At 43.2% G+C, this 22,345-nt stretch overlaps 1 protein-coding gene across 2 annotated transcripts; it reads right to left on the bottom strand.

Moving 5' to 3' along the window:
• Positions 1–6,080: 6,080 nt before the first annotated feature.
• On the bottom strand, positions 6,081–19,147 carry BUB3 (BUB3 mitotic checkpoint protein). 2 transcript variants are annotated; one of them, XM_032312718.1, is made up of 8 exons: positions 18,930–19,147; positions 18,282–18,476; positions 17,655–17,724; positions 15,569–15,720; positions 12,775–12,933; positions 10,676–10,853; positions 9,784–10,000; positions 6,081–7,546 (listed from the first exon to the last, which is right to left on the bottom strand). In XM_032312718.1, the coding sequence occupies exons 2-8, from the start codon at positions 18,474–18,476 to the stop codon at positions 7,537–7,539; spliced, it is 981 nt and encodes a 326-aa protein (XP_032168609.1). In that variant the 5' UTR covers positions 18,930–19,147; the 3' UTR covers positions 6,081–7,536. The 2 variants fall into 2 exon arrangements, with proteins under 2 accessions (XP_032168609.1, XP_032168608.1); XM_032312717.1 differs by having other exon boundaries at positions 6,084–8,805.
• Between the last annotated feature and the right edge of the window lie 3,198 nt (positions 19,148–22,345).

Here is a 22,345-nt window from a genome sequence, read left to right as displayed (position 1 = left end):
TACTGTTTCCCAAGTAATCCCAAGAAGCAAGTCTCTGCATGTTTCCACAGGTTTGTCCCCAATCACCAGCTTAGAGGTCTCGGGTAACTCAAACTGTTTCACTGTTTTTGGCCAAAAAGTGTTTCTTCAGAAACATGACACATGCCCAGCCTCTTGGAATGCGGACAGGTCCTCAAGCGTCTCCAGGCAGAAGCCCTGTTTGATGCCCAGATCCAACATTACCACTCTCTCTACCAAAGTGCTAATCGCCATGAAGAACTCACCTTTCAGGATTTAAATATATTCCCTCTGATCTCATTTGCTTTTTCTCCTTTTCACAAATTCTCTGTTAGTGAAGTCCAAACAAATGAGATTTCCTTCCTCTTCAATAGCTTCAGGCCAGAGTCAAAAATAAAACCGTGGCTAACGGTGGGCCCTGCGCAGGAGAAGCTTTGGAACAGAACGCATTAGTGCAAAGCGAAGGCCAAGTGCAACCTTCACAAGTACATTTAACACCCCCCAGAACACAAGCAGAAGGCTGGGCCATCAAGGGAGGGCCAAGCTGTCAATGAACAGTGCCTGTTCCAGACTTCTGCTAGTTACTGAAGTCAGCGTTCACCTGACAGACAGAAGTACAGAAGGACAAAGTGCAACGCGGGGTGTGACTGTCAACAGGCTTGTGCCCCGCGGCAAGGACAGCGGTTCCCTGGGCCGGGCACGGGAAGCCGGCCTCCTCCCCGGTCTCCCCAGGTGCCCCCCCGACTCATGAACTAACCGTGAACCTGACGCGGAGCCTCCGCCACACTGGAAGCTGGGAGGTGCGCACGGCCATTACTCCGACCCAGGGTGTCTCTGGAAATGGGCGAATGCTGGTAACGGACTGCTAGGGTAAGCCGTGAAATGACAAGGGAGCGGAGTGATTTCTGTCAGGCGATTTCCTAAGAACGTCGGGTGTCACCGGCAGAGGAGATATGGCTAATAAAGCACTGAAGACAAATCGTCTGGCCTCTTTAAGAATACATGGCTGGTACTAAGAAAATCTTCGAGAGCCGAGTATTTTGAGAATTATAAAGTGATGTTATAACAAGGTCAGGAGTCTAGGTACATAGGTTTTAAATTACTGCAATAGCCTGTAACACAGTCCTATAAAGGGGCTGAAAGGTACTTCATTACGACACTGGAAAAGCAAACTTGGGGGCTTCCCAGATGACCGGGTGTACCCTGTATGGATTCCTCAGGTTTGCGGGCCAGGATGGTCAAAGGTGAAAGAATACTTCGTGGGGAATTAGTCAGTGGAATAAACCACTGGAAATGAGCCCTCGATTCCTTCAGCGTGACACGCTGCTGCATTAAAGCTAAGGAAAGCAAAACATTTCTTTTTCCGTTTCTCTGCTCAAGTCAGGTGACTCGGGAAAGTCAGACCACCAGTGGTGTATTCACGGAGAGCAAAACAACAAAATAAAACCAACTGCTTTTCATTTAAAGTAAGGTTCTGAAAGCCGGTTGCCAAATCCTAAGTTATATTAATCGGGCAGACTAACTTGTGTTGTATTTGCTTCGTGACAGCTCGCCATAAATCACAGAGCTGCCTGTACCTTCGGATTTCTTCCCTCAGGATATGAAGTACTTCCCAACTAAGAAGCCAACACCCCACGACAACCCCACAAGTTCTGTGGGCATCCTTCAAAAATGAAAGCAATGTTGGGGTGCCTGGGTTGCTGCATCAGTTAAGCCTCCAACTCTTGATTTCAGCTCAGGTCTAGATCTGAAGGTCATGAATTCAAGCCCCATGTTGGGCTCCACACTGGGTGTGAAACTTACTTAAAAAATAAAAATAAAAAAATAAAAAATATATATATAAGCATTGTTGCAACACACCCTTGATCAAGGGAAAAGTATCTTTGTATTGAATGGTCCAATGCGCATTTGTGGGCACCACACTCAACAGTGAGTTTCTCTTTGTGCCAGTTCCAAAGCAATGGAGGCAGCCAGGGGCCATTTTTTTAAAGGAAACTGCTGTATAGACCTTATAGCTTAAGTGTTTCCCAAGTGAAAGATGGTGGCTCATCTCCTAGGAGGAAGGGGGCGCTCGCTCAGTCACTCCACTCTACAACCTTGCTGCTTTGCTGTTTCCCTACAAATGATCCTGTCTTTGCCCCTTTCCTTCTACATTTTTTTAACCACACTTGATGGAGAATAGGGGCAGCCTCATTCCAGGATACAAACAGTATACAATTTCTGCAACTTTTTAAAGATTTTATTTATTTGATAGAGAAAGAGAAAGGAACACAAGCAGGCAGAGCACTACGCAGAGGAAAAAGCAGCTCCCTGCTGAACAGACAGGCCGATGTGGGACTTGTTCCCAGGACCCTGGGATCATGACCTGAGCTGAAGGCAGACGCTTAACCAACTAAGCCACTCAGGCGCCCCCCATTTCTGCAACTTAAAAACATGTATGTTTTCAGGGCACCTGGGTGGCTTGATTGTTAAGTGTCTGCCTTCAGCTCAGGTCATGGTTCCCAGGGTCCGGGGATCAAACCCCACATTGGGCTCCCTGCTAAGCGGGAAGCCTGTTTCTCCCTCTTGCACTCCCCTTGCTTGTATTCCCTGTCTCTGTCAAATAAAAAAAGTCTTCAAAAAATGTATGTTTTTTAAATACTATATGAGCCTAAAGTCATAAAAGGGCACAACTCTTAAGAAGTGGGAATGGGGTGAGAGGGGTACAAATGAGGCCTCAGGTATGTGCAAAGCTTCATAGTAAAAATAAGCAATTAAGTAAAGATGGCAATATTAACTTTTAAAATCTGGATGATGGGCTTGTGACTGTTTTTCTGAATGCTTGAAAAAGCTTATCAGTTTTTTAAAACGATATATATACTAGCAAACTTAAGAGCAAGGAATCCTAGATACATGAGAACTATATTAATCTACTAAAAAGGAAAAAAACCTAAAAGCTAGCTAATAAACGAGAGCAACAGATTATTTTTTTTATCTAAGGGAGCAAGGATTTGCTATTTATTGACTTTATCAGATACACCCTCAGAAACATGCTACACACTCATTTCTAACTCCATAAATTGGGTATTTTCTCCATTTTACAGATGCTGAAGTTGGCTCAGAAATTAAACTTAATGCAATGAATGAAGCAGAAAGTTAGGATTCCAAGTCAGGTTCAAAGGCTAGATTCAAGACTCAAGCCATCTTGTCATGCTGCCTGACCCAGTAAACTAGCAGACCCAATTCTGGAGGGCTAACAGGCCACACAGGTGATGGGCTCTAAGACTCTACGCTATCTTGGTACACTCTTTCCTTTTTAAAGTACTAACTAGAAAATTCTTAACAGGGGCCTTCTGTCTGAGCTGCTTTTCCTGGTGCCCAGGTTGTCATAGTTTCTGCATCATTAACCAGTGATGTGACCTTAGATTTAAGAGCAATCACGAAACTAGAAACGCCCCCTTCCCTGAGAGGGTAGCGATGTGGGGACCAAAGGTCATCCAAGTGCTTCAGAGCAGGACTCGGTCCCAGTCCGGCATCTCAGCATTTGTCAGTTGTAACGTCTGCATGCTCTGCTCGTCACTACCAGTCACAATCCCAGCCCCAGACTGGCAGAAACCCACCAGGGAGAACAGGGACTTTACCCTTACTTACCACTGGAGCCTCAGCACCTAGCACAGAGCCTGGCATACATACAACAGGCATTAAATATTTGTTCAAAACCTTAAGTGAGGTTGCAATTAAAAATAAGGCAAGAGGGGCGCCTGGGTGGCTCTGTCGGTTAAGCATCTGCCTTTGCCTCAGGTCATGATCCCAGGGTTCTGAGATGGAGCCCAACATCGGGCTCTCTGTTCCGTGGGGAGCCTGCTTCTCCCTCTCCCTGCTGCTCTGCCTACTTGGGATCTGTCAAATGAATAAAATCTTTAAAAAAAGAAAAAAAGAGAAAAAAGGCAAGAAACGAATGAGAGACTCTTCGTAATACATTAAGTGTATAAAGCCAAGGTTCTTCCCTGTGACCCAAATGTTATAAAACTGCACATAACACAGCCCCCCGGTCTTGCTCAGGAGCATCTTAGCTGTACGTAAACAGGCATCTGCAGCCTCTCACTCTGGAACGGCTGAAAGAACGAGGCCATGCGAGAAGCAGCTCACTTTCAAACTGTCACTGGTCATTTGGAGCACCTGCCCAGTATGAACGACAATGGGGGGGCGGGGCCCAAACTTGAAATCCACCTGTCACGAATTCTCCAGCATCAGGCTCCTCTCAGCCACTGCTGTAAAATCTCTTGTACTCATGCTTCAAACGCTCTGGGAGACGACCAGCCACCCATTACTTCAAAGTACACCTAGGCTACCTCCTCAGAGTAAATGCCACGAGGACATATGGCATGTACCATACAGCACACCATCCATAAAATCTCCAAATATGTTCACCAAGGCTTTTCATCTTTTGATGTGGTTAACAAAATTGGTTACCCACAGAAAATTCTGAAGGATGGATTTTGGATAACCGAAATGTTATCTCCTACTGTAGGATTGTGTGATACAACAACTCATTTTTTGCATGTTGTTATCTCAACATTTCTACAATGAACAGGTTATATGAATTCTGTAACAGTTACTAAATGCTTATTGAATTAACATAGCCGAAGGTCACGTGTCCATACTGGACACTATTTTAACACTGTACTGATGGGGCGCCTAGTGGCTCAGCTGGTTGAGCATCTGACTCTTGATTTCGTCTCGGGTCGTGATCTCAGGGTGGGGAGACCGAACCCCGCCATCGCCATCGGGCTCTGCGCTCAGCAGGGAGTCTGCTGGAGAGTCTCCCTCTGCCCCTCCTGCTGTTTGCGCTCTCTCTAAAATAAATCAATCTTAAAAAACAAAACAAAAATTATACTGAAAATTGCTTTTGAAAAAGAGATCACCTCTATCATCCAGCAATATCAAAGCGGACCAATGCTCACCCGCCAGAGTGTACATAAAGATGCGGTCCCTGCTTTTGATGGAATGGAACAAGGGAGCAAGGTCTGTACACACAAAAATGTTAAAATACCAGGCAGTATATGTTAAGGCCGATATAAACAGGAGGTGCTCCACGCAAGCTTTGAGGAAGGCTATACTCTCGTGAGCTGCAGTAAGGTCGGAAGGCTCTGTGGCCAAGGGAATCCTGAACAGGACCTTGCAGGTTCTAATTAAAACTGAAAAAGCAATTTAGGAAAAGGAAAAGGCCGAGCGGTCTGTGAAATCTGGTAGCCAGCACGATCTGAGCAACAGTAAAGCAAACAGCACTCCGAGTCCAGAACCCTGTTTTCTCCAGGAAATGGTAAGAAGCGCAGTGTTCGGGCTGAGGGGTGTGGAGGGTCTGGGGACAAACGAATGTGGGCAACAAGGAGAGGCTCGGGGCAAAGGCCTTTGAGCAAACCAGGTTTAACCAAATTCACAGGCTTGTCTCTACCGGTGGAATTCTTCAAGCTCCTCGTGGGACAAGGGGCACGGAGCCTCCTCCCCCTGGAGAAGAGATCTTCTTTGACCTTGCCATCCTTTTTCACCGAAGAGATTCATGCACAGCCAAACAGCTCAGGACATACCTCTTCGACAGAGAACAGAACCAAAACAATAATCGGCTTGAATGCCAAAGGCAAATTTCAAAGTCTGGCCCTGGTCCGATCGGGCCTGGATTTTCCCCGGAACAGAGGAGTTGCAGATGTACCCTGAAGTTTCTACACAGAACTCAAACCAGGTACTGCTACCCCCACATATCCATCTACTTGTCAGAGTCCCTTGTGGTCAGCCCCGCCCCATTCTTCCAAGAGCACCTGGACAGTCAGCAGTGGCTTCCGGGGTTATCTGCAGGCTCTGGGCACAGACCTTCTTGTAAAAGTGATTCAGGGATGTCTATGAGCAGTGGGGTGCCCCAGACAATGCCAAGCACAGCATGAGAAACAGAGCAACTGTTTTTAAAGTCTTACATGGCATAGAGCAGCCTTCTCAAATTAGAGGTGGCAAGGCATGTGTTATAAAATCAGTTCAGGGAACCAAAACCAGCATTTCTTTAAAAAAAAAAGAAAAAGAAAAAAGAAAAAACCAAACAGATACATCATAGGTACAAAGAACAAGGAATACTTTATGAAATTTATCTCTATTACACATACTGGATTGACCTCTATGTGATCTGGACTTCAGTCCAAATGTATTTCCTACTTGGATCACAGCTAAAAGTCTGAAAGTCACTGTTCCAGCAGATGCAGAACTCGGGGCAGAGCCCCAAGGCTGCTGCACATCCCAGACAGGTGAGTAGCAGTGGGAGATGGGCAGTAGAAAGAAAAATCATCAAAAAAGACACTTAAAAACACTGAAGAGGATATGGACAAAGGAAATCAAGGAGAACACTAAGGTTTTTACCCCTGGGTTGTCTGGGGGTAAAGGTGGCTGTAATCCTAAACACGCAAATCATGAAGGAGAGCAAGCAGGTTAACAGGTCCACAAGGGAGGCCAGGAGACACCTTCAGGTTGAGACACATCCGGTTTCAAGAGAAAGAGGACATGCAGATAGAAGTACAAAATCAGCCCTCCCACACCACGAACTCAAAACAGGTCCCCAACACTGCTTTAATTTTAGTCACCTTTTACACCACCATAGTAATTCCCTTTCAGTTCAACAATGTTTTAAATTTATGCTTTGTCCTCAACCAAGTGGTTAGGAGTCTGAAAAGCACATAATCACACTCCAGCACCAATGCCATCAGTTAGTCTCTGGCTGTTACATTATTTACCATCCCAAGGGCTTCATTTTGATTTAGCGTTTGATGGAGAAGTACAGACAGGTCCGTCACCCGGCTCTGTGCAGGCGCGTATGATGACTGCACCGGCCCACGGACGGGGAAGCCGCAGGACCCCTACTACACCAGCGCAGGAGAGACAAGCCGAAGGGTGCCCGTCAGCTGCCACCCTGTCTGTGCCCACCCTGCGAAGCTGAACAGTTGGCTCAAGGCCCCTGCTGATCCAGCATGAGGGCACGAGGGAAATGGCAGAACTCCAACAGATCACTTTAGCCAGGACTGAATCCCCAACGTACACAAAAACAGACGTAATTAAACGAGGCCGTGTGGACTTAAAGGTAAAATGTCATCCCTACCAGGCCCTTGATGAAACGAGTTTTGCTTTACAGAAGCCTTTTTATGAAGTAAATTACATTAATTACCAACATTTAAAAACATCCAACATTTAAGGGTTCTGAATCTCTGATTTATTAGACAGCACGGCAATAACAGGGTTAGATTATTTTACAAAAAGAGCTCAAGCTGCTCCGAAACTGCAACTGGGCTTTCTGGGGGTAAAAAAAATTCTTCGGACTATCACCCAAGGACACAAAGACTCCTCATCCTACACAAAGTCAGCATGGAAGGGCACAAAGACAAGTTTTTTTAAGACAGAAAACAGAGAAATCCACATACTAAATAAGGTGTCCACAATGACTACAACGCATCCCTTAGGGGATGAGTATGTATTTGTAGGAAGCAAAACAAAGCTTGCCATAGAGAAACCACTTTCACGAGATGATTAGGTGGACCTGCAATGAAGAAAATACATTTCAAAAGATGGGTTCACACTTAACACTAAGTTTTCACTGAAATGCTTACAAAATAAAAGCAAGACTTTCTCTGTATCAAAAGAATTAAAAAAAAAAAACAAAAAAAACACGTCATGTGTAAATTTCAGTAAGGGTCCAAAGCCCATTCAAAAACATACATTTGCAAATAATATAAATAAAACACCAAAGTCTGATCACAGAAATACTATTTGGAACTAGCTAGAACAGACCAAGCTAAGTTCGTGTTCTGCTTCAGGGCATTACATTAAAGTGAATCTCATTCTCACTATAATTTTTTCTTTTTAACCTTAATCACCAGCGGCTGGGCAACTGCAATGGACATGAGAACTATATAAATGTCAGAGAAATATGTAAACCTCGTTAATGTTTCCAAAAATTCATTTAGAGATAGAAACAGGTCCAAATAGATGCCTGTCTAAATGTACTGCAATTACGTTACAATTATTTTTCCAAATACACAGATATGCTCTGTCTTTTCTCAGCTCATTACTGACTCAAACAATTTGCCCTTCTGGGATCAATTGTTTGCTAATAAATAATTGTTTACAGTCACAAAATGAAGTTAGGAGGTTTTCTTATTAGTTTTCCTTCTGCACCCTAATAAGATTGAAAACTAGCTGATTCCCAGGAGTCTAACCTTAACCTTGCTTTGTGGAACAGCCCAGGAAACGATGACCCATCTGCTTCGGAACATAATGGGCGGCCAAGAGGAAATACTGTTTAATTGTAGATTAACCTCCTCATGAGGCGGTCTGAAGCAGCTTTCGAATTAGCAACTACAACCAGCAAAAGAAACAAATGGCTCAAGAGCCTGTTCCTCCACCATTTAAGGTCCAGAAAGAATGCAAAAGGATTTTTATTACCTATATTTATTTACAAACATGTATTTCCACAGTGGAAACAAAAATTACCAAGGTCAAAACTGATTCTCAAAAGTGCGGTCACTGCCCTCCAATTTCGTTTGCCCAGAATACCTTTAATGCAACAAACCATCAACCATCTCATGCACTTAAGAGTGCTCATTTAAAAAAAAAAAAAAAAAAAAAATCAATAAAAACCTCTTTTCCATTATTTTCAGGTTCTTATAATATTAAAATTAATATATTTCCCTGGTTTCTTTGTTAATAGTAATAAATCCACCATTGGGGAGTACGAATTGTTTTATTATCATCAACATGGCACTTAAGTAAATGAAATCTTGTCAAGTACATGGTGACCTACAAGTTCAAAAGAAAAAAGAACAGCATGAGATCAAAATGGCCGGCCAGGACAAGAAACACAAAAGTGAGAGATTATAAGCAAACACAGCCCTTTATCCAACAGGCTTCACATGCTAAGTCTTTGCTAAAATCAAACCTGTAAAAGTATGCATGTAATTGAATATTTACTACTCTGCCCCCTTTTAGGGACTCAACCAATTTAGCAAGGGTGTTAAACCATTTTAACTCAGACAAGTAGAAGAATCCTGAAAATGTTCAGTTATTCCGTATTTACTGAGGCCTGGGTAGAGAGGGACAGAGACCAGGGACAAAGACCCCAGGGGGGTAGGTATTTTACGGTTTAACAAGAGCCTAAGTATCAGTTTTCCCTCAGGCCTAGTGCAGGTAATTAAGTAAAGAGCTTTGCCCTGTTGGTACCAAAAAAATGTAAATCGTCCGTCCCTGTCAACAGTTACAACCAAAAGCCAAAGACAGCTATGAAAATTTCAAAACTACGGAAATTTGCTATTCCAGGCAAGGCCATATTACTCTGGGTTTTCAGTAAGACCTGAAGGTCATTCGCTTTGTGTAAATATGAAAGAAACAACCTCTGTGGAGAGGAAAGATTTTTGGCAGTTCAAATTCTTAAATATCTTAAATAGAATTTGCTAAAATAAATTATTCTTGAATTCCTCAACTTAATTTTGAAGCAATGAGCTGGTAATAACTCCAGAGATTCAAATAATAGTGCCTATTCAAGAAGAATGAGAGTTTGACATTCTTCTCTACCAAACAACTAGGCACAATTTTATCCATCAGACGTCTATCAACCTACGGATATTGAAAGCTTGGGAGAACAAGATAAAATCAACTCCAACCCTACAGTCAGCTGTAATATCGAGCAGGCATCAACAATGCTATTCATGAATTTAGAAAAATTAATAAATCCTGGGTTGAATGCGAGAAAAGGCTCAAATACAGGTGAAGCATACTCACTTGGGTTTTGTTTCTGCATCTGTCACTTGGCGAATGAAGATACCATCTTCGGGATGTTCTGTGTCATCCATTTCATACATATACGACGATGCTATTGCGAGCGTGGTCCCGTCGTTACTGAAGGCCAGAGACGCAATGCTGGTGGGGTACCGGTGGAACTGGCACAGCCGCTTCTTGTTAAATGGGTCCCAAATGTTTACAAATCCATCAGAGCCACCTGCAAGTCATTTCAAAAGAGGTAAAATGGTTCTTAAAACCAGGTACAGGTGTGCCTGGGTGGCTCAGTGGGTTAAGCCTTTGCCTTCGGCTCAGGTCATGATCTCAGGGTCCTGGAACTGAGCCCTGTGTCGGGCTCTCTGCTCAGCAGGGAGCCTGCTTCCCCCTCTGCCTGCCTCTCTGCCTACCTGTAATCACTGTCTATCAAATAAATAAATAAAATCCTTAAAAAAAAAAAAAAACCCACGTACAGAAAAAAACTATTACCCTTCATGGTTAATTTCTAAGGTCAGAGAAGTTACAGTTTCCCCAGAAGATCATGTAAAATTTTTACTCCCTATGTATCAGAAAAAGCAAGCCTAATTTTTTTTTCAAAACTCTAAGCTGAACTGTCTAGTGTTCAATTACAGCAAAACTGTCGGGTCGCTGGGTGGCTCAGTCAGTTGGGCATCTGACTCCGGATTTTGGCTCAGATCATGATCTCAGGGTTGGGAGACTAAGCCCCATGGGTGGGCTCTGCGCTCAGTGTGGAGTCTGCTTAGGATTCTCTCCCGTCCCACTCCCCTCCGTCTACCCCTCACCACCTTCTCTCTCTACAATTAATTTAACGGATATAAAATAAAGCAAAATCATTATCGCAATGATGGGACGTAGGCACACATGCCACACTGTATACCTGTAGCAAATGTGTTGTGGATGTTGTGAAAGGAAATGGCATTGACCGGGTAGATCTGCTCGATGTTGTTCTCCTTCAGTCTGTGACACTTGAAGGCGTACTTCTTCTTCTGCACCTCAGGGCTTGGGTCCAAGTACTCAACTGCCACTCGGCCTTCTATGGAGCTTAATACATAGCCCTGCCAAGAAGGAACCAGAGAAGGACAAACCTGGTGACTCCAGCTCCCCAAAACAAGGCACTAATTCCCAACTTCAATCCACATTAAAAAGGATTATTTCAGAAATGAAAGCTAAGTACAGCCAGGTTTTAACCAGGTACAGGTTTTAAACTGCACTGACATAGCTATGACCGGGCCAAGAGTTTAACATTTATACCTGTTCTATAAAAAAAGAAAAATAAGGCTATCACATCTAGTAATTCTGTCACATCTAGACAAGAATTTTCAAGTGCTTCAGTATCATTTGTTTGTTGTCTTGTCCAGACGGGGCTCAAACTTGTTCCATCACTTGGATATAATCTGCTGTGCTCTGTGCCTCCTCCCCTCTAACAACTCTTAAGAACTATGTGTCCTGGGGCGTGGCTGGGTGGCTCAGTTGTTAAGCATCTGCCTTCAGCTCAGGTCATGATCCCAGGGTCCTAGGATCGAGCCCCACATCAGGCTCCCTGCTCAGCGGGAAGCCTGCTTCTCCCTCTCCCACCCCCCTGCTTGTGTTCCCTCTCCTGCTGTATCTCTGTGTCAAGTAAATAAATAAAATCTCAAAAACAAAAACAAAACAAAACAAAACTGTGTGTCCTTCAAGGGGTGGGGGGGGATTATCCACGATCCAAATCAACTAGAACACCAGTCTTCCACCTCAGTCATTCTGCCTCTTGCACGTAACTATAGAAAGTTGAGTTCACACACAAACAACACAGATTTTCAACGATGTTCAAAGTGGTTTACTGTTTAAAACCTTTCTCACCTTCCCTTGAAATGACAACATGTCAAAGAAACTAAGAGATACGATAAATATGAAACCTATATTTCATTTATTTTTTAAATTCTGAAGGTATGAAGAAGAATTATTCCTCAAAAACTACTTAGGGAGAAAAAAACACATCAGTGAAATCTTAAGCTTCCATCACCAACTAGAAACATGCTCTAACAAAGTTTCAGACTTAAGACATAAAAATAAGATTTATAAATGCAAGGATATCTTATAATCACATAGTCAAATCTTTAAGTCACATAATTGCAATGTCTTATCTTCAACGGAAATTCACAATTTCCTGAGAAAAAGAACTGTGATCACCATTTGAGGTACCAGCCCTTTGAGATAAAGGGCCAAGAGAGTAACTGACATAACTGCATCCAGCTTGTCAACCACTGAAGAAGAGCTAAGATTTCAAAGATATCTGCTGTTTTTAAGGACGTCTCCTCTCATAAAATTCTTACTGCAGCTGATCCCACCACCAACTCTCCTTCAAACTTCTAAGGATTTCAGGGGAGAGGGGCTCACTAATAAACAGGGCAGTCTTGTTCAGTTGTGATGACGAGGAGGGGAACCCACCCTGTGTTTGAAGAGGTAGTCATTACATAAGGATTATTACCTTCTCTTAAAAAAAAAAAAAAAAAATCCAAGTTCTGCTGTCAGACCAGCTAAAGAACTCTCTTAGTATCAGAGTTACAAAGAGGCCAAAAAAAAAAAAAAAAAAGAGAGAGAACAGCAAATTCCATAATCCTGTATTTCCAGATTTAAATCTAAGTTCACTGGTTTGGTAAATTGAAATACGTTCGAACTGCTCCCTGATTACCGTCCACCTGTCAAGCATCCCGGACCGAGGGAATCAGAAGGCCTCCAGTCAAACCACTGGTAGATTACTTAACCCCTCTGAACATCGAGATCTTCTCTGAAGCTGGGTGTTTCTGAAATTGCTCTGTAACACAGGGCTGTTGGAAATGTAACTACAGTAAATTCTAAATCAGTCCTCAAACATTTTTGAAAAAGCAAAGCTTTAAAAGGCAGTGACCAATGAGATGAGATCCTCTTATTTTCAAATTCGCAAATGGGGGCGGGCGGGGGGGGGGGGGGGTAGGGGGGTTGGGGACAGGTCAGTACCTGCTTGTTGGGAAATGCCCGGATGCAGCGAGTCTGGTACTTGAGGCTGGACTCCCGGCGCTGCTGCACGTAGCCCATGTTCCGTAAGTCCCACACCAGCACTCTGCGGCCTGCAGTGCCCACAATCAGCCGGTCTCCAGACACTGAGAGGGTGTACACCTTTCAAGAAAGACCAAATCTTACTAAAATCCACCCACCTGCCTGAACAGGCCATTCTGTCCTCCAAAGAAGTCTACTAATTGTGAAACCGTAAAAAAGTTAGCTAATCAGATTCGCAAACACAGCTATTAAATTTTAAATGCTACAGTTACATAAACCAAGTAATGTGCACAAAACTACCAACCTGAAATATTCTTACTACTTAGCCATGGATCATATAATGTACATTCTAATTAATTCTGCAAAAACACTTTTGAAGACTTAATTCTCTTGGTTACTAAAACAAATTCAATTACTAAGCTAGTTTTCCAGCCTTCTTGCTTCATTTAGTTAACAACATGAAAGTATAAAAACTACTCAAAGAGGAGATAATAAAGCCAAATAACAATTCAAGATACCTCTCAACAGGCTTCTAGCTTTTCACAAAATAATAATTTTCCAAATTATTTTTCTATGACTGCCCTTTTAAAAAAGATCTCCCGTTGTAACTCTAAAAATCTTGATTTTCTAGCTGTCACAGTGAATAAATAGGCCTTTCCAAGAAGAATGAAGGAGCCATCATTAATTAGCTGCTTAGTTGCTGTTGGTGGCACATGTACTCAAAATTAAAAGACAAGGACAGTGGTCTGGCATGTGACAAAGCACATTCTTGTTCCCTGACATCCTACTAAACACTCAAGACAAAGTTCATCTTTAGTGAAAATTTAAAAAGCATTTTTTCCTTTAAATGCATTTATTTTCCCCATATAATGCCCTTTTTACAGTATTTTTTAAATTTCCATAAAATTCCTTTACAATAAATCACAGAATTTCCTGCAAGTATTTCAAGTGGTTTGCTTTCAAATTATGTCAAATGCAAATAGCGAATTCATGAAAATGGTGACAAAATATATTTTCCTGATCATGTTAAATAATGTTTTTTTTTAAAATCTAGACTTCAGGCATAAAATTGTACTCTGGTTGTTACTTTCAACTAAGAACTAACTCTAATTTAATCTGATTTAATATTTTAAAACCTGAAGAATCACTATTAAAAAATGAAGAGAGCCCATGGCCTGCTAAGACATCTCTTTAACATTCAGTCACTGAACCGCAAGGTTAGTAATTACTAATGTGTTAACTCTATACCACCACCCCAAAATACCAAGTTAGGTTTAACAATACAACAATCCAAGAGTCTCAGATTTCTGACCTTAAAATTCAACAACTAATTTGACTAAGGGAAATACGAGGAATTAAGAAGATTCACAACAGTAGATCACCATAAGCAGATATAAATAAGAGAAAGGCAAGGTCTACTGCACTTTATTCAGGAAAACACAGTGTTTGCAGAAAAACAGAAATTAACCTACGACAGTGAGATGGCAAACTTAAAAAACAGAATCCAGAAAGAGATCGATTTATAACAGTACAATCAGACTGGGAATTTTATCTTAAATCTTTACTATACAGGTGACACACAAGCTTCTAACAGGGCTTTCTATCCCCACTGATCGTAAATCATGTGAAACCACTGTCATGCCAGTGACTAGGTGTATACATTTATCAAAGAAAGTATTAAAAAAAGTGACATAATGAACCTTGCTGAACCAATAAGCAGCTTGATTCAGTGTGGCTGTCCATTATACGATATTCTGTCAGCAATTTATCACAGCTCTTAACATGTTACATAAAACCATAAATCAAAACTAGAAACAATGCAATTATTTTATTCTGAACAAAGGTCTTGCCAGGAGTAGATTCGACTGTGATGTGACAGAAATAATGGCTCTTTGGATGCACTACAGTATATAATGATGGCTAACAGGAACTGAATAGTATATTTACACTAAGGAAATAGACTGGAGTGAAGGATACCTTTAAACTGCTAAAACAATCAATCTTTAAAATTAACTACCACCTGATAAAGTCTGATGAGGATAAAGGAACAAAGCTCAATTACACTTTCATTGTACAGATCAAAAGGTTAGAACAACACAAAGTTTCGGTTTTAAAAAGCTTTCTTCAGGAGAGCCTTCAAACAACATCTGCCAACATTAAAAATAAATTAATAAATGGCAAAACCCAGGGAATATAGAATACCTTTCTCACTAACTTCAAGCGATAACCCATTCCACCCTCTTAACAGTCCACTCTAATGAAACCTCAGGTGGTAAGTGAAAATGAGTGATGCTCTGTCCCACTTCCTGGTCTGGGCACGTCAAACCCAGTTTAAGGCAATCCAACAGTCTTTGCTAAATGACTTCTCTGAAAAGGCACGGAGTTGCTTCTCGGTCCTGGGATTTAAAGCATTAACAATACAGTAACCATACAGAGCAGTGGGTTTATTTAAAAGCTACTACTATCCAGTACAGAGATGACAAACAGAAAAAGAAGTTCACCCAAATACCAAAATCCAATCCCTCTCTTCAAAAAAAAAAACCAACTTCTTAAAACTAATCTCTAGGCCTCATCCATGTGGGGCTCAAACTCATAATTCCAAGATCAAGAGTCACGTTCTCTACCGACTGAGCCAGCAGGGCACCCCTCATCAACTCTTAATTAACCTTCAAATTCAACACCATACTCACCAACCATGTATCAAATCAAATCACCCCAAAGATTAAAATTCCTATTATGAATGTCAAGAGCCTACCTTTTCGGGCTGAGAGAAGGTCCCTGCATTACAAGGAGTTCTGGGATCCCACAGTTTAACTGTCTGATCCCAACTCCCTGTCACCATCACATTCACTTCTGGGCAATATTCAACACATCTGATAGGGGCATCATGGGTTCCGACGAGATTTTCTACAAGAGGGAAAAGGAAAAAAAAAAAATCACCCGGCTTCATTATCTCCACTAAACAAAGATTCCTCAAGTGAACAATAGAAGAAAACACTCATTAAACTGTAATGAATCTGCTTCCACCAACTCAATGAAAATGCCTGCATACAAAAAAATTTCTCCATGACTACAAACTGTCACCCATCCCTTTCTGTTCACCTTATAACGCATAGTTTGATTCACTAACATGGTCCCTACCAAAGGCTGACCTGAATTTCACATTATATTAAATTTGTGGCATATCTGGGTTTTTTCCTTACAATGATTCTAGACTCCTTAAAATCAGAAGCCTTATTCAACTCTATAGTTCTGACTTTATCTACTGCAGGTTCTGATACGTGGTAGGTACTCAAAATACCTGCTGAATGAAACAATGAGTAGAGAACTCTGGTCTTCTGGATCTGGATAAAATTTACTGCATTAAAGCTAATGTTTATAAGAAACTTGTTTATGTGGTCTAACAGGATATCTGAGAGCTGAGGGATAAGGAAGGCAGAAGAGTCTTATGACAAGTTCTCCTGGTTTTCACCGTGCGTCAGATTTCCAAAAGGCAATTTCTTTCCTTTCAATTTCAACTCTTCACACTATCTCACCCATTCATTCAACGAACATTTCCTAAATGTCTAGTATGTGCCAAATCTATGTCATGTGCTAAGGGTATGACAAAGAACAGTATGTGGTCCTGATCCTCAAACGGGAAAACTACCTATTTAAAAAATATATCATTTAAGGGGTGCCTGGGTGGCTCAGTCATTACATGACTACCTTCAGCTCAGATCATGATCCCAGGGCCCCGGGATGGAGACCCACATGGGGCTCACTGCTCAATGGAAAGCCTGCCTCTCCCTCTCCCAGTCCCCCTCCTTGTGTTCCTGCTATATCACTTAAACAAGAAAAAAGAGGACCTCATATAGTTCAACAATGACCTCCTGAGAGTAAACAGCTAATTCCCTTAACTATGGTCTCCATGTCAAAAATCTTTGTATTTCTGTGGTTTTTTTCCTCCTAAACAAATAGGACCCAAACCCACAAGCTAACTTACTATACGAAATAAGCTAACAAAACAAAGTAGTTATGCAGTTCTAAATTACATGACAAAGTGACTTTCCTAAAATAACCTCTCCTGAGTTATTTTTTGACAAAATATTGTGTTCATCTTCTTTTCATCCTCCAACTGTCCAGCTCATCCTCAGCTAGTCCTATCTTCGTGCCTTGCCAACTGCTTCAAGCACATCTATACCTAATATATGCATTCGTTTTAATGCTCCAAGAGGTTCTATTCATTTGAGTTCCATTCCATTTCTGCTCTGCTCCAAAGTCAACATAAAAAATTGGTTAAGACATTTCCTATCCGGGCCTCGAAGAAATTAAGTGGGAAAAAAAAAAATGTGTCATCTTCTTATTCATTCAATAAATGCAACTGAAGCATATTCTACGCTAAATCATCACACAAGCAGAATTACAGCAGCTGGACAGGACTGGCTATTTTATAACATCAAATTTTTTAAAACCTACCATCCTTCAGTCTGAACTAAATAAGATTCTGAAAAAAGAACACTCAGACATCAGCACTGTCCTGCAAAATTTTAATGAGCAGTAGATTACTATGGCATCCAGTCCACTTCTGAGGACAGGTAAGGGTTGAGCACTTAAGGGTAACTTCGTGTAAACACCTAGAGTGGTGATCTACATGGAAATGAATTTACTGAAAAAGTACATGGATAGTATTTTGTGTTCAGTAATTTAACGGTTATCATTTAAACAAAAAGTCCTAAACTTAAGCCACTTTTACTTGTAAACACTCGGAAACTAAGCAAAACCACTCTTCTTAAATAAACATTTACACTTCAGTACCCTAGCTGAGAAAACAATAAACTGGTAAAAATGTGGCATATTACCTTGATCAGTGTTCAAATCATGCATTTTCAACTGATGGTCTAATCCTCCACTCCAAGCATGTGTTGGATCCTAACAAAAAAAAGTTTCAAGTCATTCAAAAGTTACAGACGTTTATAAAGAATTTCAAAATCCTGTTTCTACAGCCAACTGTTCACTTTATGCTCAGGATTATGTACACTGGGCTCACACACACACACACGCACACAAAATACAGCAAATAACTGGTCACCAAAATTAACATCAGCAAATTAAGGAAGGATTATTCACCACACTGGCTGAGAGTACATAGGTATTCCTATGTCCTAGCTTTAAAAAAAAAAAAAAAAAAAAAAAAACCTTCCTTTTGATAAGGGCAACCAAATTTTACCGTCCTGTTGCAAATTTCAAATACAAATGTCATATATCCACAAAGTTTGCAAGGTTACTCTTTTTGACATCTAGACATCTGCATAACCCCAGCCCCCCCCCCAAAACTGTATTTGTCTCAAGATCAGTGTTCGGGAAAATCTGCAGTGCCATCCAAACCACCACCGACAGAAGCTTCTGCCCGACACTAGTGCAAGGACGCTCCCAACACAGGACATCCTGAAACAAAGCGGGCAGGTGCACGAACTGAGGACACCTACGTAGAAGGCACAGTCCAGGACGGCGCCGGTGTGCTGGTACTTGAGCCGCATGGAGTTGGCCGGCACGTCGTAGAGGCGCACCGACGTGTCCCAGGACGAGACCAGGAGGAACTGGGAGGTGTTGGGGCTGAACTTCACCGAGGAAATGCCGTCCTCGGGTGGCTGGTTCAGTTTGAACTCGTTAGAACCGGTCATCTACGGAACAAGCGACCAGTCAGTCCCCAAGGGTCCAGGATGGGGTGCTGGGCCGACGGCAGGCCGAGCAATCAGGGGGCTTCACGGACAGGGGGTTCCTTATGGGCGCGGGGGGGGGCTGCCTTTCGGGGGGGGAGGAACCTAGAGAACATCGGCGACCCGGAGTCTGCGCCTGCGCAGCAGCAGCGCCCGCCGCAAGCAGGACTCACCCCCCCACACCCACCGCCGCCCCTTCCAGGCGCCCCAACTTGCCCCGCCCGCGCCGGGGCACCCCTAACCCTCCCCGGGCTCCCGCACCTCGGCCCCTCCGCCGGGCCTACCGCCCTGGACGCTCCTAAAATAAAGCAAGAGGGATGGAAGCCAAACGGGTTCCCGTGGATGGCTCTGCCGGCTCCGGACCTGGGATGTCCCCCAAGAATCCACCCCAGCGTCCCGTCGCGTCGTCCCTGCTACCTTGGACTCCCCTCGAAGCAACTTAGCCGCTGCTGGCCGCCGCCACCACCTCCTCGCTTTCCTCCGAGTACTCGCGGGCTGGGCGAGAAGAGGCGGAGAGGAAGCTCCAGCGTGTGACTGCCATTGGCTAATTTCAAACGCCAACGTCTCGCTCGAGGCAACCAATTGGTCCGCTCGGAGGCCCGGCGCCGGTCAACGCAGCCATCTTGTTCCGGCTCAAAGGCAAACCGCGGCTTTTCCGATCACGTGGACTTCCTTTAGCACACGCCTAAGGCTCCGGTCCTCGTGAGGGCCGAGTGGAAACTACAATTCCCGAAGTGCCCCGCGCCCAAGATGAGCTCACGCTCTCTCCCGCCCTTTTGCGGCACGCTGGGAAATGTAGTTTCCCTGGAGGCGACGCCCGGCTACTCATCTGAATAGTAGGCTGGAAAGATGTTCTTTCCCGTTTGACCCGTGGCTCACTTCCCACCTCAGTCTCTCAGACTCAAGAACCCCGTTTTGGTCAATACTTCATTTCTCCCTTTCACTGGACATGCACACGCCCATTAAGTTAACCAAAAATTGGAGTGGAAATACTTGCTCTAATCAATTGCATTACTTTGCTCTGATTTATTCTCATTTTCCTGGTGTTTCCACCCCTGAACCAAGATCTCACATCTTCCATTGTCTTAAGATCTATTGATATCATAAAAAGCCATCCTTATTTATACTATGCTTTCTCCCTCTGTTCCGTCTTTCTTCAGACATTTATGGAGCACCTACTGAATACCAGGCCTGGTGGGAGCCTCTGGGAAGATGCATTAATCGGACAGCCCTTGCTCTCAAGGGAGCTCCCTGTCTAGAAGGGTGGACAGACTGGAAAACAATTACTCTGCAGGGTGTTCAAGCTCAAAACTTCTGTATGTTTAAGCAGGGTCCTAAAATGACAGCTACAATCTTCTCCCCATTTACTTCCCAACCCTCCAAAACTCCCTAGAACTGCAGGCTGTTTGTTCCCATTATCTGTTTCTGGGCTCCTCCAGAAATAGGAGAATCAAGAAGTTGCTTCTGGAACTTACTTGATTTCCATGAAAGAAAAGTAATTCTTAATAACTAGAATGCTGTGGCTCAGTTACTCTTGAATATAAAAAAACTCATTGACAGTTTTCAGTTTAATCCACTCTGTAACCTCTTTTTCACTGCCTCTTGTGGGGGAGGGGAGTCGGAATCTTATTATGTGATTTTGTATGAAGTGGGAAGAAATTGTTGGAATTAAAGGGTTTAACTTTAAAGGTATGTTAATAAAGGGAAGTGTTGTTGGTCTTTACCCCCTCAGGTGCACTTCTCTTTAGGATTCTTGACACAATGAGCGTGCACACAGTAATCACCCTTCTGCCCACTGTGTTGATATCACCGCTAAAAGAACAGATCCTTGCCCTCCCTCAATGCCAATCCTCATACTCGGTTCTCTACACTTTCTCTTTCAACAAGTTAATGGTGAAGTTAAGAATTTTAAAATGCAGTGCCTTGCCATTCTAACTTTGGCTAAATCATTTTATCCAAATAATTCTATTTGGTTCCCTCTCCCAGTTGTTTATTTAATTCTATTAGAATTTCAAGATTCTGAACATGAATTATCTGCTAATAAAATCTAACAGTATTTCATTATACAGTGTGTGTATGATTCAGGTCCCTCTGGGCACACAGTCGCAGCCGGACTCTATTCGAGTTTTAAGAAACGTCAATCTTTAAAATCCAGTTTACAGCCTAAAAAGGAGGCTGATGATTTTGCTGATCATTCAAATGAATTGATAGCCTTGAGATAGGAGATCTGGCCACAATGGAATCTTGAACATTTTAAATCCAAATGCAAAGTCGTGTGTGTGTGTACACTCAGTTACCTGTAGGAGCAGGGAATTCCTAGAAACTAATTACACTGTTGGATCACCTTGGGCTGCTAATTTCTGAATTAGTAAAAGGGTTGAAATATCCACTATATGATAAACCAGAAAAGGGTCATCCCTGAAATCTTAAGGGCGAAATCACTCTGCCATTAAGAGCCTTGAGTGGCTGGAGAAAACCACTTCCTATAAGAGAAGTAAGCGTAAGGAGGATATAGTGACCCAATACTGTTAAAACCATCATCTCTTGACAAAAACATAATCTATTGAAATGCAGACAATAATGAGATGGATGGAATATTCTTATACAAGTGGTTCCTTGAGCAAACTGGTTGTTCCTGAATGGAATATTCAAATAACAACTTTAAAGGGCAAGAATAATTTAAAGTGGGTCATCTGGAAAGAAAAAATTCTTTGGAATAAAATACATGTACCAAATAAGTCAGAAGAAAACAGATCCAGTATCACTTTTGTTTTCTCTCTTTGTCTATACAATACTTAGCCTAGTTCTCAGCAACTTCTAGGGCTCAGTATACATTTACTGAATTGAACTTGCTGTAAGGAAACAAGTGGACTAGAACTAACTTAGCATCTGCAGATGTGTTCTTGGATAACATCCCTCTAACGTCATCCTGAAAGAGATTGTAATTTTCATGAAATCTTATGTGAGAAAACAACGATCTCAAAATGGACAGGAGGCCAAGCAGTTCAGACAGAACACTGCGGGTCACACAGACGGTTTACAGATAGCCTCTACATTTCCATAAAATGCTGATAATTTCGATACCTCTCGGCTCAGAGACAAGTCCATCACGCAAATGTTTTCCTTCCAGAGCGTAAGGTCCGACCTCCTCACTGCGCACTCCCAGCACCCTTGCACCGGCTAAGGGGACCTTGGGACCGGACGCGGCAGGACCAGGGGGGTTCTCCCCACGTGACACGGGACCGTCGTCTTCCTCTAAGTTCCAGCCACCTTTTCCGACGTTTTACTCGGAACAGGCGGCTGCGATCAGACATTGCAAAACTCTGTGATTTGCATGACACTCGCGCTGCTGTTCTCTGGGTGCCGCGCCCTCCTAGGGGCAGGTGTTAGGGCGCGGAAGCCTGTGGGCACGCAGGCCTCCTGCCGAGGTTCCTTTCAGCGCGACTGGCCACGTGCTTGCCCTTGACCCCGCCATTCAGCCACGCACAATGCAAAATATACAACAACAACAATAATGTGCACGGAAGCGCCTTTGCAGTCCGCGCTTTCTTCGCGGCCCACGCCTGCTTTGCCTTGTCTCCAGCCTCAAGATCCCTCCTCAGCCGAAGAGCCGCCTCTCTGCGTCCAGTTCCCGCGCGGCACCGCACGCACAACTGTGCCACCCGCTCGGGAACTGCGCGGCTGCAAGCCTGTCGCGCCGGGTTGGGGGACGAGCAAAGCGGGCTCTGCACTTGTACAGGCACGGCCTTTCCACCTGACCTTCGCCCTTGGAAGGAGGCGCGCAGCCCAGGCTGGGCCAGGTCCCCGGCGCGCTGTTGCGGCTAAGCCCACGG

The sequence above is a fragment of the Mustela erminea genome, chromosome 14 (genome assembly GCF_009829155.1).
Source record: "Mustela erminea isolate mMusErm1 chromosome 14, mMusErm1.Pri, whole genome shotgun sequence".
NCBI classification, from domain to species: domain Eukaryota; kingdom Metazoa; phylum Chordata; class Mammalia; order Carnivora; family Mustelidae; genus Mustela; species Mustela erminea.
The sequence above is the reverse complement of the archived record's forward strand: the minus strand, read 5'-3'. Positions and strand labels throughout refer to the sequence as shown.